General features: G+C 49.4%; 1 protein-coding gene across 6 annotated transcripts; it reads left to right on the top strand.

The window, feature by feature from the left end:
• Positions 1-198: 198 nt before the first annotated feature.
• mgaa (MAX dimerization protein MGA a) lies at positions 199-19257 on the top strand (the record flags this gene model as incomplete). 6 transcript variants are annotated; one of them, XM_084013006.1, is made up of 26 exons in its annotated part: positions 199-1307; positions 1680-3525; positions 3808-3910; positions 5009-5119; positions 5247-5366; positions 5621-5731; positions 5822-6666; positions 7186-7462; positions 7545-7681; positions 7767-7880; positions 8609-8693; positions 8789-9129; positions 9433-9852; positions 10125-10359; positions 10488-10670; positions 10820-11083; positions 11233-12200; positions 12282-12404; positions 12494-12605; positions 13322-13512; positions 13645-13745; positions 14243-14357; positions 15152-15263; positions 16611-17099; positions 17179-17307; positions 17409-19257. In XM_084013006.1, 26 exons carry the CDS (start codon positions 199-201, stop codon positions 18668-18670), a joined length of 9903 nt encoding a protein of 3300 aa, XP_083869132.1. In that variant the 3' UTR covers positions 18671-19257. The 6 variants fall into 6 exon arrangements, with proteins under 6 accessions (XP_083869132.1, XP_083869128.1, XP_083869129.1 ...); XM_084013002.1 differs by having other exon boundaries at positions 1683-3525; positions 5621-6666; XM_084013003.1 differs by having other exon boundaries at positions 5621-6666; positions 8612-8693.
• Between the last annotated feature and the right edge of the window lie 329 nt (positions 19258-19586).

Genomic DNA, 19586 nt, shown 5'->3' with positions numbered 1-19586 from the left:
CATCAAATCAATGTTATGTCACTAAAGGAAGATAGTCGCTAAGGAAGCGATGCGCCAGCTACACTTTATCTGTTCACAATGCTAAATTAACAAAGTTTACCATTCGTGTTTTTCAGGATGCCCTATGCCCTATTGAACCATCATATGGATGTATAAGAAGTGGGATTCTACAGCCCTTTAGATGTCTGGGAGCTGTTCATGGCTTCTAAGAGGAAGCAGCAAGGAATGGTTCTCCATCAGGAAAGGGTCGCCACCCTTGCAGCGGCTCCTGCCGCTGACCATCCATTTCCACACTTCGTTGTTCCGAAACCAGGTAAGGCGAGCGAAGGCGGGATGGAACAAAGCCCCCGTGTAACCAAGAAAGAGGCAGATGTGATGGGTAGACCCACCATGTACCCATCAAAAGAACCCATCAGGACTACTGATGAACTTCCTACCCTTAAGCATCCTGCTGGTTCAAACCCCCAGTCAGACAACGTGTCACCTGATCTCATCTGCAAAGGGATCAAAGTTACGCTGGACAACAACAGCATGTGGAACGAGTTTTTCAAATGCAACACGGAAATGATTTTGACTAAACAAGGCAGCAGGATGTTCCCCTACTGCCGGTTTCGCATCTCCGGCTTGCAGCCGTCCAGGAAGTACTCTTTGTTCATGGACATTCAGCCTTTGGACGACAGTTGTTACAAGTGGACCGACAAGAGCTGGCAAGTCGCCGGAAAGGCAGAGTGTCACGTGAAGAGTCAGGCGTTCACTCATCCAGAGTCCCCGTCAACGGGTCAACACTGGATGCAGAATCCAGTGTCCTTTTACAAACTGAAGCTCACCAACAGCATCATGGAAACGGAGGGGAACACCGTCCTTCACCCGATGCACCGCTACCTGCCACGACTGCACCTGCTACAAACTGACCAAGCTGCTAAGGACATAAAGCTAAATGGGCCCAGCGTTGTCACATTCACTTTCCCCCAGACTGAGTTCATGGCGGTCACTGCTTACCAGAACTCACGGCTTTCTCAGCTGAAAGTTGACTACAACCCCTTCGCTAAAGGACTGAAGGAGGAGGGCACCAGTTCCTGTGGCCTAAAGCTGAAATCCAACTCCGGGAAAAACCTGCGCAAAGATGGCGATACGACCACCAATGAGCAGCGCCCTGTGAAGACGAGCTTGAAGTCTTTACTTGCACACCATAAACCTCGAAGCTTAAAAACAGTGGACGCCAAGCCTTCGGGGTCAGGTGACCTGCAGAAAAATTCCACTACAAACGAAGATCAGGCCACTGCCAGTGACGTCGGAGAAAGTCCGTGGTGAGGGTTCCACTTTGACAATGGAGATGGCATGCTCTTCAAAGTCTTTACACCAAATGTTAATTTCACATTACCAACTGTCATTTCATGTTTACATAATAAACATTTCTACATCTAGTAGATAAATGAGCTGCAGTCATTTATAGAAACATAGTTGGTCTGGAAAAGTACCGTTGATGCTATCTATCGAATCCAAGGTATCAAAATAAAATGTTCAAACGATACCATTCCTATTGATAACCTACTGTATTGTTCATTGAGTTTATCCGATAGCATGCCCATAGTTACATTCTACAGTATATCAGAACACAAATGATGTTCAGTGATGGTGATGACACTAATGTGATGTTTTCATTATTTGACTTCCTTCAGCAGCATTTCACGTCCAGCTCAGAAGTTATTTTCTGAACTTATACGAGAGGCTCACGTTTCACTGCATCGATGCAATCTGGAGCAGCTGAGCGTCAATACCAGCACCTCTCCCAGGACTGAGCAGACCATCACTAAAACCACAACATTGAAAAGCACCAGACAAGATGTTCCCAAAAGAGACGGGACATCTGTCAAAACGCAAAGCAACATATCATCTGCAAAGAATGGGGGAACTGTTGTTTCAAAGAGGAAAGTCAGGGAGGAGAACGACATTTTGAATACATTGAACTGCAAAGACCATGTTAAAACGGATTGTTCTGGGGTCAACAATGTTGTTGCTACTCCAGCAGTGCCCCAGAACTCCTCTGTAGACTCAGATCACCAATATAAGGCTGAAGCTCCTTCAGGGGGGAAATTAAAGCAGCATAAACGACCTCTGCCTCTGCCAGCCCTCGCTCTTTTTTTGAAGCAGCATTCAACGAAATCTAAAAAGGCCAAGAGCAAGCTGGACTCACCGCCAGTAGCACTCCCATCCACTTCTCTGTCTGATTCACAAGGTTTTGCTCCTGCATGTCTGCCTTCTGATCACAGACCCTTGAGGGACCTCTCTGGTGAAACCACAAAATCCATCAACCAGTCCTCCGGACATACCGGGCCACAGCTTCATCCAGATGAAATAGTTTTTAATGTTACGGGACAAGCACTTGAAACCGCCCCTTCTTCCAGTCCATCAAGTACACATGATTTTCCCTCCACAGATGCAAAAGTACTAAGAACTGATGATTTTCTGGCTTCTGCTTCAGCTGCTGAAAGCTCCGGCCCAGAGTCGGTGGTACCAGATGGAACACCAGTGTTACTCAACTACAATCAATCATTTTGTACCCTCGGGACATTGATGCCAACCGTTGCCCCAACTCTTGCTACATCTCCTATTTTGTCATCTCCCCTTGACACAGTGTTACCTGCTTTGAACTCACCACAAACACCAACCATCACTGAGTCTTCTGCACTACCCTTGGACTCGCCAACCATGAAGTCTGATGCTTTGCTACCCGACCCTGAGTGTTCTTTGTTTGGCTTCGAGCCGTTGTCACCTGCGACCTCTCCAGAGCCTTTACCTTCCCTGCCCATCTCGTTTGCTCTAGAACTCGACTGCACTACTTCTGAATCCACTCCAAAAGCAGTATCTCCTGAAGAGTTTCCATGCACCGAAGACTCTACCACATCTGTGTTCAAATGGCACACAGTGTTACCTCTACCTGAGCCGTTCATAGACACTTCATTCACAACATTTCAGCCCACACCACAGACTCTCCCTTTAGTGTCTGTTACATCACCTTTGTTGCCTTCACAAACTCCTTCGCACCCTGAACTACAGACTCTTGACACTTCCACATCCATGCCTTCCCTTGATCCTGATCCGTCATTCCAAGAAAACGAGCAGCCCCTGCCCTTCCCTACAGAACTGTCCCCTCTTGCACTTCAGATGCCGCTGTCTCCAACCTTTTCTTCGTTGGACGGAGATGGACTGTCACCGACGCCTTCGATTGCCGATCTTGTCCAATTTTTCTCCATCAATGATGACCTGGGGATGGGGGTTGAGTTCCCAAACACAGAGGCAGTCACTATTCCCTGCCCACCTCCAAGTACAGTGGAAGCAAATGCACTCAAGCCTTCTCAGCAGGAGAAACCGATCCCAGCCAACAAACCCTACAAGCACAAGAAGAAGTCCCGTCAGCGGAGGCTTGTTGATGCGGACCAGAACGAGGATGCCTCAACCTACACTGGAATGCAGCCTAACCTGGAGGAAGTGGAGGAGCAGTTATTTATCTCATTCACATCAAAGGTAAAAAAAAGAAAACAAAATTAAATACTAAATAAAATGTCTTGTTTTTCATGTGATTCCACTGCCTAATTTTGAAAATGCACAAAAGTGATCAAGGGGCTGAAAGATGAAACCATGGCCACGGATTGTTATGTATTTACTGTTTATCAGACCACAATAACACACATGCTTCATACACAGCATGTTTTCATTCTGTCTAATAATTTCATGTTGAGAACATCAGATAGTGTCTAATAACTCGGCATACAAACAGAAAATTAAAAAAACAAACTCATATTTCAGGAGGCCCTGAAACTTCACGTTGCCGACTCTGATGGACCGGTTCCCCCGCCTCAGACCACACCTGAAAGTCACCTGCAACAAGCTGCTGACGCACCTGAGAACGGTAACGGCACAGGAGTGATCGCGTGATCAGTTTGCGTGATCTGTTTTTACGTTGAACAGAATGCTACGTGTGAACGAGTCGAGTCAGCAGATAAATGTCGGGTTCCCCATTTGTGTCCAGGACCTCCGTGTTGCCATATCAGACTGGTCTCCACCCAGTTGGTTCCCACTCCAGTTTTCGTTTGATTAAACTGGACTGGGAAGAAAAGCTGCCTCTGTCTACATTTGGCAGGGTTTTATATGAAAGCAATTTAATATACAAATATTTGTTGTGTCTACTCATATTATTCACTCATTTAATTCAAAAGTTTTTCATTATTATATTAATTATTATTATGAGGAATAACGGCGGACCTGCTTACTTTGAGTATGTATCTAACAAGAATTAGCAGCTAACAGCACTTAGAAACTAACGCAAAGCTACCTTTTTAATTAGAAGCTAACTCGACTCAAAGATAGGATTTATAGGAGTTCTTAGAAGCTAACTTGAAGCTAATTGAACCCAGACGATCCCCCTAAAGTAACAGGAACTAAACAGGAATTTATAAAGCCTCTTTAAACAACCTGGATATTGAAGATGCTTTGTGCTAATTGGCCCTAGAAATTAATTCTGAGTTCAAGGCTAACTGGACCAAGACTGTAACTCTATACCGGCAAAGAACTAATAGGAAGGGAACACAAGTTAGTAGCTAACAGGATCTCGAAAGCCAACTCAAAGCTACCTGTAATTAGAAAACTAACTCAAAGCGAACAGCTTCTAGAAGCTAACAAGATCTAGAGGCTTACTCAAAACTAAATGGACCTAGGAGCTAACTCTAAGCTAACGGGAACTAATGGCTAACAGGGAGTAATGGCTAACTCTAAGCTTCTGTTAAAAACTTTAAACTAACAGGAAAAAAAGCTAATATGAATAGCTGTATTATATATTAATAGCTAACAGTAACTATAACCAAACTAACAGGAATTGGAAAAGGAGAGGGTGTAGCATGAAACATTGGTCCTGAGGCTGGCATCGAACCCATGAGGTTACGACATGTAACTACGACGTACCGCTGGTGAAAAACAAAGTGGATATTAAGACGTTGTGTTGAACCTTCAGTGGAGCCGGGGAACGGTTCAGAGGAGGCGATCGTTACCTTTGAGAGTGTTCTTCTGAGAGACTTGAAGCTGATGAGACACGGACAGGTGATCCACCCGGTGCTGCAGGAAGGTGGGTCCACCTGTTGCTGGTCAACATACGTTTCTATTAAAACACAACGGAAATTGTCAAAATTTCCATTTTAATAAAAAAAGATCAACGATTTGATTTCTGTCTTTGTTTTTCTCTGTAAATCCAGTGGGTCTGAAGATGAACCTTCTGGACCCGACTCTGGTCATAGACCTGCAGTACCTGGGAGTCCGCCTGCCCATCCCTCCTCCTGGAGTCTCTCTGGATGATCTGCTGCCACTTCCTCAAGGTTCTCCACCTTCATACCGAATCTCAGAGAGGTGGAGGTCTCATGATGTGTTCACGCCAAATGTCAACACATTTGGTGTTGGAGCTAAGCCCCGCCTCCTCTCTGGCAGGTCAAGCAAAGGTTAAAATTGACTCCCAGTTTGGTGTGAACACAGCATCAGATATTCTAGACAGCAGGAACTCATAAATAAACTCATAAATACTCTTTCATTAGAAGTTAGTTGTGTAAATGCCTGTCCTCATTTGTCTCCGCAGCATTCGTGTCCAGAACAGGAAAAACCAGCGACATGACTCAGATTAAAGGCTGGAGAGAGAAGTTCACTCCGTCAGAGGCTCCGCCCACACTGACACCAGCCGCCCCCGAAGGTGACCAATCAGAAAGCTGTTCACAGAGAACGTCCTGGTTGATGGACACGATGGTGACTGATGCAGGCATTTTTGTCTCGCCCGGTGCAGCTGGTCCCAGTTCAGCTGGTTCCGGTTCAGATCTGCCAAAGAAGAACCTGTCTGCGTTCTGCAGCGACATGTTGGATGAGTATCTGGAGAACGAAGGGAAGCTGATCGACGAGCGTGCCGCCAGCTTCTCCCAGCCTCTCGTGGAGCCGGTGGTCTACGAGCTGCCCACCAGGAGCACCAGCTACGTTCGGACCCTGGACAGCATCCTGAAGAAGCAGACCACCAGCTCCCCCACCTCAGACCTCATATCTGGATTCATCCCCCCCTCAAAGAGGCCCAAAGTCCCCAAAGTCACCCTTAAAGAGACCAGATCATCCAGGAGACCAAAAGGTCCAAAACACAATAAAACCAGAGCAGAACCAGCTCCAGGTTCAAAACCTGCACTCGGTGCGAGTCCAGCTGAATCAAACCTTGTCACTAAACAACCTGCAGTCCAGATCCCAGCAGCCCCCCCGGAATCAGAGCACACAGAAGCCGGCGATGAAGCTCAGAAATCAAAGAAATTCCGATTCCACCAAACGGCAAATTTCAACCCGTCTACTCAACCCAAGAGGAAGAAGAAGTTCAAACCCAAGACCATGTCCCAGACCCTCAGCCCTCCCAAACCCACACAAACCCTGTGCGGCGTCTCAGAGGAAATGGCTCCGCTGGAGTCGGACTCTGAGCTGGGGACCGCCGTCCATCAGAGTGGTGAAACCCACAAAAAGGACGGCGAACCTGTGATGACCCGGGCTCTGCTGAGACAGAAGGACCTGGAGGAAGGCGTGGTGTGGGAGGGCAGACCCCGGACCAGCATCACAGAGGAGAGAGCCGCCATCGCTCTGACATCACTCTTCACCCTGAAGGTATGACATCACTTCAAAGACACCAGACTCTATAACCAATTCTAGCTCTGAGATCACAAGGGTAAGATCTAAAGAAAATCTGAGAAAACATTTTATAAATTGGAACAAAGTAATTAACCAGATTACATCCGTTTTCCTGAAGAAGAAGCTAACGGGGGGGGGGGGGGGGGATCGAATGCGATCTAATGTGCGATCTTGAAGCTAAAGGGATCTAGCCGCTAACGGGATCTAGAGGTTAACAGGATCTAGAGGCTAATAGGATCTAGAGGCAGTAAAGTTAGTAACAACAGATAGATTTTATATATTATAGAATATAGTCATGAAATTATGTTGTATTAATCCAGAGAACTACCAGCAGCAGATACAGTTCCACATCTATGGATCAATAATCATCATATATAATATTCTGCATGATGAATGATATAAATTGTGAGTCTTCCTTTCATTAAGTGATGATCACCTGACTCTACCTGTAGTAGTCCAGGTGTTGCCCCCCTGACCCCTCTGGTCCCTCCTCAGGGTTTTGTCAGAGAGAACCCCACGACGCCCATCCAGCTGGTCCCCAGACGGGCCCCTCCCTGCCTGAACGAGTCCTGCAGGCTGGGCTGCGTCTGCTCCAGTCTAGCCTACTGCTCCAGGATCAGCCACTGTGGTCGACCTCCCTGCATGCTGGGCTGCAGCTGCCTCAAGCAGAAGGTGGTCCTCCTCAAGAACCTGGACGGCTCCGACTCCAGCCCCTCCCGACACGGACACAACAAGAGGAGGAAGAGGAGAAAGAGGATGAAGATGGCCTACGGTGAGTTCAGGCGTCCAATCGGAGAGCTTCATTGAGAAACTGACCTTTCCATGAACCCCCTCTCTTCCTGTTCACCTTGTAGTCCTGAAGGAGGCTGACAGTGTGTCCCAGCCTGCTGAGCGGGTCCGGACCCTGTGGAAGAGGGCTGATGGAGACTTGGATCCTGACCCGATCAACGTCCCTGGACCATCACCGCCTACCCAGCCCACGATAAGACCTGTAAGAACTGTAAGACGTTGTGAGTGGAAGAAGTGCTCCAAATGTCCAAATGTTCCTGAAGTATACATGTACTGTTGGTCTGTAGGAGAGAAGGGAGCTGAACAGCAGCTGTGCCCGAGTCCGAGGTTACCTGGGTAGGACGAAGAGGAGCAGGAAACGCACGAGGAAGGAGCTGACAGAGACTTGTCTCCCTGTAACGGTGAGTTGAGACACCTGAGCTCCGTCTGTAGAGGTCTATTAGAAAATACTTCTCTCTGTTGGCCACCAGGGGGTGACTCAAACAGACCAGAAACGGGATGCTTTAGGGGGTGGGGCTTAGCTGCTGATTGACAGGTCAGCTACCAATGCAGTTAGCCACTAAGATTACTTTAACACTAGGAGGAGGGAGGAGGAGGAGGAAGGAGATGACTTAACACTTCGCTGTAAAGTTGAACCTTCAATTATGAAGCTAACTTTGTTAGCAGCTTCACACCAGAATCCACATGGATCCAGATCCAGTAAGGGTGCTGCTCTGCCGCTTGTGTTCATCAGATCCACCTGTCCCTCCTCCGCAGTCCAAGTATGGTCACTTCCTTTTTCTGGTGACAATAATTCAAGATGTCGACTGCCAAAATGCAGAACCCGAGTCTTCTAAACCGTAGTCCACCAACGGACGGGTGACATCACCATGAAGACTCCACTTATAAGTCCACTGGGACACATTCAGCCTTCAGATGAAGGACGGATGCTGGACTGGGACTCGGACGTCTCTGACGAAAACAAACAAACAACGCAGCATCACACCGATGATGGTAGCAAAGGGGTGGAGCTAGTCTATCATACAGCAGCGAGTGGTGATCCGTTGTCATAGAAACAGCTCTAAAAGCAGAAAGAGACCTAATCGGAGATCAATGCAGATGTTTAGAGGTAAATGTCTTTGTCCTCCAGAAGACGCCTAAAGATGTGAAGTCTCCGGATATCCATTTTTTTGAGCAGAGGGGCCTGAGGACCAGGTCCTGCAGACCTCCAGCCGGTAGGTTTCCTCCCATCAGTGGTCCTGGTTCAACTCCTAATCTGTCTTCATGGAACACGATGGAAACTGTAACAAAGTCTTTCTTCTTCTTTCAGGTGATCCGGATCGGTCACCCCCCTCTGCCCGGCCTCCAAACCGCCCAACTGAGCGCAAGCCGTCGAAGCGCCTGACCATCGTGGCAGACTGTAAGTGGGAGAAGGCGGGCGACCGCAGCCTGGTGCTGAAGATGCTGTGCGAGGCGATGGCTCAAGAGTGGCTGGACAAACCGTTCTGGATCCAAGACTATCTCATCAGTCCCGTCAGTCAGATGGTGGAAGGGAGCGCCGCCAACCGCTGCATCCACTACAAGATGCACATCTCTAGACCCAAGCTGGAGCTGGAGAAACCCCGACGACAGCGGGGGGCGAAACCACAGCAGGAACCAGTCAGTGACCATGTAAGTGGGAGGAGGTCACTGAGTCCACTCTTACGTCTGGTTCATTATTTTTTTAAATAGAATTAAGTCAAACTGTGGATGGAAACACAACTCTCTGATGTCACTTCCTGCAGGAAACTAAACCTCCAATGAATTCTACATGTAATGTTATAAATGTACATAGTGAGCACCTCAAACATTCACGCTCCTGTCAGCTATCAATACCACAATGCACCTTTTGTACAGCGGATTGACAGCCTTCTGTCACTGTTACAGAGTAGACTATGAGGGTTTTTTCAAAACGCATCCCATGTCTTTGAACAGGAACACCTCAAACAGGTAGATGTGGAGGCGGAGCCACTTGAGGATTGGCAGCGGGAGGTGGAGGAGGAGGAGGTGGAGCCTCTTGAAGATTGGCAACAGGAGGTGGAGGAGGAGGTGCAGGAGGAAGCGGAGCCTCTTGAAGATTGGCAACAGGAGGTGGAGGAGGAGTTGGAGGAGGAGGTGCAGGAGGAGGCAAAGCCTCTTGAAGACTGGCAGCGGGAGGTGGACGAAGGTGACATTGAGGAAGAGGCGGAGCCAACAAACCACCAGGTGGATGATAGCAGAGAGAGCAGTAGACAGGAAAGGCTATCAAAGAAGATGATGGTCAGTATGGCGCTGCCGTTCCTGACAGGAGTCTCCGCCGCCGGCTTCCTCTCAGCCAAAAGGAAGCTGCCGGGAGGAACAGACCACCTGGTCGAGGTGAGATCCCTAATTAAAGTTTAATGTTTTGGGAGTTCCCATTAGAAAGGGTGTTTGGTAGTTCCCCATTAGAAAGGGTGTTTGGTAGTTCCCATTAGAAAGGGTGTTTGGTAGTTCCCATTAGAAAGGGTGTTTGGTAGTTCCCATTAGAAAGGGTGTTTGGTAGTTCCCATTAGAAAGGGTGTTTGGTAGTTCCCATTAGAAAGGGTGTTTGGTAGTCCCTGTGACGTCAGCCTTTTAAATCTTGGATGTGCCGATGTTAATGTTGCCAGGTCAACGGTAAGCTCTATCCGCTGGCGAAGATCCAGTTGGGGAAGATGGGCGCGCTCCATCCGGCCAACCGCCTCGCAGCGTATCTCACTGGCCGGGTCGGGTCCAACAGGAAGCAAGGTTCATCGTCCTCGAAACCTCCTCAAAGTTCAGGACCGACCGTCTCTGCAGTCTCAACCCCCCCACCTAGATCTCAGCTTTTGGTCCCGGTGCTCAACCTCCCGACCTCCCCCAAAGGTAAACAACCTGTATCTGTCATTCAGTGGACGATTACACGACCTTCAAATAATATACTTCATTCCAACTAAGACAATGTTCCTACGAACCCCTTTCAATGTCTCAAACGGGCCGTCTCTGTGTCTCAGTGTCTCAGCCTGCAGCGGGGAGGCCCGACCAATCAGCAGCCTCCTCTGACCAGCTCACAGGCGAGATATCTAAGGGGGCAGGGACCCGGTTCGTCACGGTGAAGGCATACCCGGGTCTGAAGGGAGGGATCAGTCAGGTCAGAGTGGTACCTGCAGCTTCTACTGGCACTACCGCCTCTTCAGGTAAGACCAGTTTAACACATTTATAATAATTATAACAAACATTTTCCTCCATCTGATTGGATGGCGTCGGTCACGATATAGTGCTGTCAGGTTCATGTCATGACCCTTGAGAACCACAACCCACCATGCTGGTCTCTGGTGTGTTTCAGACCCTCAGCTGAGCAGCTCTGTGGCTCCTAGAGGCTCCCAGGTGTTGATGATTCAGGTCCCGCCCCCTCCTGGGAAGCTTCCTGTCCCGGTCCAGACTTCCTGTCTTCCTCTCCCCACCTCCTCTAGCGGCAGGAGGATGGTCCTGCAGCCGGTCCAGACAGTGTCAGGCATCCAGTACTACCGGCGACCAGACGGTAAACTGGTCCAGTTGGTTCCCATTAGTCAGCTGGGATCAGTCAACCAGAACCTTTGTGTCAAGAGAGGTGAGGCGGAGGGGCCTATTTTCAACCAATCAGAAACCCTCAGGTGTTTTTCTTTTAATGATGGTTTTGTTTTAATATTTGACCATCTTCTGTCTCCTCCCCGGTCTCCTCCCCTCTCTGTCTCCTCCCCCCCTGTCTCCTCCCCCCAGCCCTCCCTCCTACATCCCTTCAGACAAACCAAACACCAACTGTGACCAAAGTGACGTCCCTGTCTGGCCTCAAGTCCTCCTCCCCGTCCCCCCTCGTCTCCCCAGCCCGTCTCAACTCTGGTTTGCTGTCCCAGAAAGGGATGTGCACCTTTAAAATTCTCCCACCCAAATCCAGCAGGGACCCGATCCACATCACGTTTCCCAAACTTCCCTCCAAGGCGGCGGTGGCATCTCCTGTCTCCTCCCCCTCTCTGGCTCCTCCTCCCCCAGTCCTCCCTTCTACGTCCCTTCAGAACAACCAAACACCACCTCCGTCCAAAGTGATCTCCGTCATCTCCCCCTCCTCCCTGTCTGCCCTCAAGTCCTCCTCCCCGTCCCCCCTCGCCTCCCCAGTCCATCTCAACTCTGGTTTGCTGTCCCAGAAAGGGATGTGCACCTTTAAGATCCTCCCACCCAAATCCAGCAGGGACCCGATCCTCATCACGTGTCCTAAACCTTCCCCACAGGCAGCGTCTCCTAGCTGCTTCACCCACCTGCAGACTTTCCCCCCAACCGCACCCCCCATGACCCTCATCTCCCTAAAACCCTCCACAGGTCGGGGGGCTGAGATCGGGGTCAAAACGGTGACGGTGTCTCCCACCCCGGTGTCACCGACCCCGGTGTCTCCGACCCCGGTTTCTCCGGTCCCAGTCTCTCTCATGATCCACCAGACACCTGCCATCCAGACCTCTGCAGGGACCAGACCTCCAGCCTCGTATGAGGTCTTACCCGTCCCCTCACCGGAGCCGGCCTGCAACCTGGTGGACCTGGACATAATTTGCGTGGACGTCGAAACTGCCTCAGAGACGGGGGGCGGGGCTAATCAGTCATGTGACATGGGGGAGCTGCAGAGGTCCTGCAGCGACACAGACACCTTGTCGGACTTGGACAGCGGCGAGGAGGAGGCGGAGCCGAGCGTGGACAACCATGTAAGAGGAAGTGAGAGGGTGTGCCTGTTCTGATGTGGTGCTGCCTGTGGCCATGGTCATGACGCTGTTTGTGTTCCGCAGCGTCACGTTCACAACGCGTTGGAGAAGCAGCGCCGTGGGAAGATGCTGCAGCTGTTCGAGGGTCTGAGACAAGAAGTGGGTCTGAGTGGACCAAGGAAGTCTAAGATCAGCACGCTGAAGAAGGTTCACGCCCGCCTTCCCGCTCTACGTTGGACTGATTCCTCACGCCGCTCTTGCTCGTGGTCAATCAGCTGTTTGTGTTTCTCCCGCAGGCGGTCCACGTGATCCAGGAGCTGAGGACGGCGGAGGCACACCTGAGGAAGAAGAAGAGGAGGCTGACCAAGAGGAAGGAAGAGTTCCTCTCCATCACGACTCCGGCAGCAGGTACAAACGCTGAACTGTTCAGGTGCATCGTCACAGGTGAAGCCCCGCCCCCTTCCTGTGTCGCGAGGCAATGGAGAGACGAACCGCATGTGTGTCATTCATATTTATTCTGAGATCTGGGCTGAGGTCGAGTAGTCAAAATATTAGGTCCTAACTCCTATTCCTAACGCCATTTCCTTGACTTCGGGGGGGGAAAGGTCACAGGGTAAAGGAAAGTTGGAAGGAGAACTCAAAAGGATTTAGAAAAAGACGACCGCAGAAATTAGATGACAGGCCTCTCACTCAGATCTGGCCCCTCCCACACATATCTGGCCCCTCCCACTAAAACTAAAGACAAAGCTGACCCCCAAAGAAATGCGCTGACTCATCGAACACATCACTAATTGTGATTCATCAAAACCGTAACTGTCTTTATGACTGATTGATAAGTACACATGCTAATATTTACTTCCTGTATGTATCAGATTAAAAGCCCTGAAGCATTTCATTCCTTGACGAGGCATTTATTGTGAAATTCTGCAGGAAGGTGAGAAGGTTTAATGGTTCCTGTACTTCAGATGTTACCGTTATTATCTGAGACAATAAGATGATAAATCTGTGGTACAAAGACCAGGTCAAGGATCAGGACTCTCTGAAGGAGCTTCAATCCAGCACCTATCAAAGGTGTCTGGTGGTATTTAGATTTCTGGGAACCAATCAGATCTTTGATCCCCCAGAGGGCAGTCAGGTGACCAGCAGACTCGGGAGACCAGCTGATCCCTCCGAGGGACGACGGACGGGAAGCGAAGACGGTGGCGTCGTGGAGGTGGTGGACCTGCTGGACGAGACCAGTGAGCTGATGGAAATCTCGTCTGGCGAGGAGGAGAGACTCGTTACCATGGCGACCAACGTCATCACTGTCACTCACGTATGAAATGTTTCAGTTCAATGTTTCGTGAATTCACTCAACTTCTCAGTCATTTTTTATTTTATATTATCTTATTTATATATATATATATATATATATATATATATATATATAACAAAAATGTGTGTGTAGGATGAGGATGAGGACGTTGCCGTGGCGACTGTGGAGGAGGGCAGCGGTTTGAAGGCGGCCCATAGGAGGCTGGAGAGGATCCTGAGCAACGTGGAAGCAGAGTAAGACCTGATCTAGCAGAGATACACAGTTGAAGTACTTTCACATGTATTTGTATTCCATGTACATCATATTATTGTTATTATTATGATTATTATTATCATCATCGTCTGTCTCAATCTGTTGAGATTTTCAAATGAAACTTCAAATTTCATCCCCAAAAATTATAAAAACGCCAACCAAATCCTCGATTTAAATCAAGTGATTCTTTGTAACGCTGTGCCGCATCTATGATATATACCGTATATGTTGTGTAGTATAACGTACTCAATAAAAAAAATATATATAAATATTTAAAAATATATATATATTTGTTTTGATCAATTTTAGAAATAATTTGTTTTTATAAATAAATGTTGACTTGTGGACCTTGAACTAAGTTATTAGGGGGGAAATCCTCCAGCCACCACTGGATCTGATTCACTCATAGTGTATTATTGATTCTTTAAAACCCTTCTTTTAAAACTACTGTTTGAGATAAACTGCTTCCTGTCAACAGAAGCAGTCACAGTGTGACGAAGCTGCTCGGCGTTGGAGGCAAGGCGGCGTCCTTCCTCGCTCTGCGGTCCGTCATGAACTTTCCCAGCGGCTCAAAGGCGCGTCTGCTGCAGCAGGTAGGACCAATCAGAAGCTCCTCCTTCTCTTACGGACTCAATAACCCTCCACCATGTAGGGCATGGGTGTCAAACTGATCCAGTAAAGGGCCGTGTGGCTGCAGGTTTTCATTCCAACCAAGCAAGAACACACCTGATCCAACCAATCAAGGTGTGAAGGCCAATCAGGTAGGTGAATAAGTCGAGTCAGGTGTGTTCTTGCTTGGTTGGAATGAAAACCTGCAGCCACACGGCCCTTTACTGGATCAGTTTGACACCCCTGATGTAGGGGATCTCGAAGCCCACATCCCTGCCCATATTGTTGTTTAACTCGTGTGGTCCGGCCTCCTTCTCAGCGGGGGGTTCCCATCCTGATGGTCTCAGTTCTGGTAGCAGTAGGGATAGTGTGTAGTACTGCATTCACATCTTCCAGTGGATTATAAGAGGCTACTTTGTCTGTTCGTCATCGATCACAGGGGGTCCAGGGATCCGGCTTTGCTTATGATCCACCCCCTCAGGTCAGCTGTGTTAGGGTTAAGACTATGTGCTGTGGTTGGGGGTGTGGGGGTCTCAACCATCAAACCAACGTTATGTCCCACCTCCTTTCCTGTTTCACTGGGAAACACGAGACTCTGGAAATCCTGTTTCAGCTCATGATTATCTCTGATGTCCTTCCACAATAATAGCTATGAAGAACAAAGAATCATCCAGAATGTTTTTGGACTTGTCCGTCCTTGGAGGCGCTGCAGACAGGAGCGGTTGGACACTCATACAACATGGAGACACATTCTAACGCCGGTGTTTGTGTGTTTCAGGCTCATCAGGAGATCCAGACCCTACAGAGGGAGACGGCGAGACTGAGGAGTCTGAAGACCTGTCTGAACCAGCAGAAGGAGACCTTAACCAGACTCGTGTCCCAGAGATCAGGTGACCGTGTCTCCTAGCTGCACCAGCTGTTAATGTTATGAATCTTGTGGACAGACGTTATGTACGACGTCATATTGTCACCCTAAGGACCTTAACGTGGTGTTGTATTAAATGGTCCTCATTTTTTATTTATATAAAAAATGCCTACATTCATGGGAAGTTAGCTAGCATAGATGCCGGTTGTTGTTAGCACTGTTATTTTCCCTCTTTTCCCTGGCTATATCTATATATATATATATGAATATTGCCCACATATACAGCTCTCACTTTGGTTGGACCTATGCCTTTGCCAAGTCCACAAAACACATACTGTCTGAATGGGCAAACTCCCATGACCCCTCCAACAGACCTGCAAGGGTAAAGATCTGGACCTTGGCCAGGACAGAATCCACATTGGTCCTTCTTTCCAGCAACCTGGAATAAACTTTCTCAGGGAGGCTGAGCATTGCGATACCCTGATGAATACACCAAGGACCTTTTTGACTCTGCCCTCGATATGGGTGAGTCTTCCCCGAGTCTTCAAACATGTCCTCCTCCGTGGAGGGCATGTTGGAGGAGTTGTTTACACTGCTTGACAATACCCCTCAGTGCGAGTCCACAGCTCCCCTTTCCTGCCGAACCCAGCCTCTGTTCCCTTTCTGAGTGGTCTAAGGGTTTGCCAGTATTCCTTGAGGCCAACTTTAGGTCGGCCTCAGCAGGTTTTGTGTTTGCCACCACGACCGGCACCGATGACCTTCCACCCACAACTCCAGGCAGCCGCTTCCACAATGGAGGCTTTGAACACCACCCATGCAGGCTCCACTTCCCCGGCCTCCGCCAGGATGCACGACATATTCTTCCGGAGGTGGGAGGTGAAGACCTCGCTGACGGGCCTCAGCCAGACGTTCCCATTTTACACTCGGTACACATTGGGGTCTGTCCAGCAGCTCTGCACAACCCTTTACCCAAGAACTCATGATACGACCATAATCATCAATCAGTGATCTGCCAAACACACTTAACGAACCTCCCTATAACATAGTGTTTGTGATGTCCACGACTAGCATGCAAGTCCACCACCTAAGCACCACGCAGGTTTAGATCAGACTGGATCAGACCCCTCCAGGTCCTTCACCGTTGTCCTCCAAGTCCCCCAGCAGAACGTTTGAGTAGAGATATTAAACTAATCCTGCAGTTACACTACTGCATGGTTAAAGTGTGCCGTCATGCGTACTGTAGTATCTGTCCCTGACCTGTAGGTCGTGCTGTAACGTGTGTGTGTGTGTGTGTGTGTGTCTCTCTCTCTCTCTCTCTCTCTCTCTCTCTCTCTCTCTCTCTCTCTCTCTCTCTCTCTCTCTCTCTCTGCAGGTAAACGTAAACATGCAATCCAGAAGGAGCTGCGGCAACTGTTGTTCAAACAGAGGGAGATGGAGAACACAGAACACCCAACTGCCAATCAGCTGCCAGCAGCAGCAGAGGGGGCGGGCTCTGATCCTCCAGCAGGAGCCTCGACTGATGACGACATCATCATCACATCCTCTGGCCTGCAGCGGGAAACTTCACAAGCTCATCTCACCACACTTGCATCCGCACCTGTCCAAACACCTGTCCAGCAGCCTCAGAGTGTCCTGCAGTTGATGAAGCAAATCTTGGCTCCTCCTGGTGTATCCCACAATGCATCAGTGGCGAGGCACAGGCCGAAGACAGTCCCTAACATCCTGTCTCGCAGTAAGAATCTGCCTGCGTCGCAGTCCTTGAGGGCTCTGTTACCAGCAAAGGTTCTGACACTGGTCGGTGCTGCGTTCCCGGGGAAACAGGTCCTGACCATGAGCCCGTTGATGGCGGCTCCTTCACCAGGTACCAAATGCTCAACTGTCGCTTTGTTCTCTGCCTCATCATGATTTTGAAGTAAGACGCGTCTTCTTCCTGTTGGCAGCCATGGCTTCAGTTACCCTCAACATCCCCAATCTGACTAATCAGCAGATCCACCTCACCTCACTGCCTCCGCCCCCAATCGGTAAGATGGACAGCCGCTCCGCCCCCCTCACCTTCACTCGCCTCACAGGTAACTCATCTACCAATCTAATAAATTGACTAACTAATATCGGGTAACTCGGTTACCAACGAGCTCCACATCAGATGATCTTCACTGTGTTTTATTTAAAGGTGCTGACTTCAACAACCTGCTGCAGCTGGTTCAACCATCAACTACACCACAACAGATACTACAACCACCACAACAGATACTACAACCACCGCAACAGACACTACAACCACCGCAGCAGATACTACAACCACCGCAGCAGATACTACAACCACCGCAGCAGATGCTACAACCACCGCAGCAGATACTACAACCACCGCAGCAGATACTACAACCACCGCAGCAGACGCTCCAACCACCGCAGCAGACGCTCCAACCACCGCAGCAGACGCTCCAACCACCGCAGCAGACGCTCCAACCACCGCAACAGACGCTCCAACCACCGCAACAGATACTACAACCACCGCAACAGATACTACAACCACCGCAACAGATTCTACAACCACCGCAACAGATTCTACAACCACCGCAACAGATTCTACAACCACCGCAACAGATACCAAAACAAATACTACAACAACCACAACAGATTCTACAATCACAACAAATACTACAACATCCACAACATATATTACAACAACCACAAAAGATACAAATACTACAGCAACCACAACAGATACTACAACCGGCCCCACAGCAGCAGCGTCTCCCGGCAAGTCCGCCCCTCCGGGTCCCTGCTGACTCAGACCAGATCAAGGATCAGGACCAGCCAGAGTCCTCATCACCATCTCCACCCTCCACTCAGGGAGGTCCGCTGTCTTCTCTGTGCCCAGGTCCGAGTCCTGGTCAAGTCAAAGTTGTGGGCCCACTGGGGACGGAGCAGAACCGGGAGACCGGAGACGATGAGGGTCTGACCTCCCTCCTCAATGAGATCGTCTTCCTCAACCAGCAGACCGTCGCCTCGGCAACGACGGCAGCCGGGGTCCCGTCACCAGACCGACCGTCCTCTGACGACGCGGAGCCTGGCCACGTCCACAGTCCCTGGGTCCTGGAGCTGGACTCGGACTCTGATGACCAAACGGAGACCACGTGGAGCGGGCCCCAGCCTGGACCTGCCAAAGGGGACACCAGTGTCCTAGCCCCGCCCCCTCTGCTGCAGATGAAGGCAGGCATGGCCACGGTGACGGACCCTGCCAGCAGTGAGGGAGCAGCTGGAGGGGAAGGAGGCAGCGGGAGGAGGGACAGCGGCGGTGGCGGGAGGAGGGATGGCGGTGGGAGGGATGGTGGCGGGAGGAGGGACGGCGGCGGGAGGAGGGGCGGTGTGGCCTGGAGGCCGATGCCGAGGCTGGTTCCTCTGGGGCTGAGAGGAAACCCTCCCAGCTGACATCACAATGCCGGACCACAATGATGATGTCACAGCTTGAGCTTGGACCTCATAGATCCTCTGCAGGCTGTTCTCTGATTGGCTGTCTGTTTCATTTCAACAGTTGAAGGCAAATCCGGAGCCAGCGAATCAGAATGTTTCACTCGTTCAGGACGTTATTTTTCTCTCTTGCTGAACTTAAACTCTTCGGCTCCTCCCACTTTTCTGGAAAAGTTGATGAGTCACAGTTGCCATGGAAGTTGCTCTGAGGTCTCATAGGAAGATTGTTGCCATAGGAAATTAGCTGCTGTATAAAGTTTATTAAAAACACTAAGGTTGTTTACAGGAAATGGCAGCTGGTGACTCACCTGGACCTTCAGTCGGACTCGCCTGGACCTTCAGTCGGACTCACCTGGACTCACCTGGACCTGTGAGGGGTTCAGAGGACCAGTCTGGTGTTTCAGGCTTCTTTGTCATCATGTTTGTACAGTTGATCTGTGGACTTTGCTTTTTCTAAATGTGTATTTTTCTATGTGTTTGAGGACTCTGATGTAAATGTCTCATAATGTTACGACACTAATATCCTGTAAATAAAGTTTAAATATCGACTTCCGACTTTGATTGTGCTAATTAGACCTTTTAAAGTTTGAACAGATGATCAGTGTGAAGCTGCAGTTGTGTTTCTGCCGCCGGGGGCGCGGTTGCTCCACACGCGTCTGTAGCGTGAGATGCGTCGATGTGCGTCAGACACGAAGACACCGGAAGTGAGGAGGCTTCACCGACAAAATAAATGCACAGAATGTTTTTTTTTTTTCTTTTCTTTTTTTTCTCGTATTTCAAATAACAGTACTGGGAGTCAAAGTAATCATAGACTGAAAAAAATATGCGTATGGATCAATTTAGATTACCGATGTTCAGTGTGTAGCGATATTTAAAC

Source organism: Eutrigla gurnardus, assembly GCF_963514095.1.
Source record: "Eutrigla gurnardus genome assembly, chromosome: 7".
In the NCBI taxonomy this organism is placed as follows: domain Eukaryota; kingdom Metazoa; phylum Chordata; class Actinopteri; order Perciformes; family Triglidae; genus Eutrigla; species Eutrigla gurnardus.
This window is presented reverse-complemented; position numbering and strand designations above follow the sequence as displayed.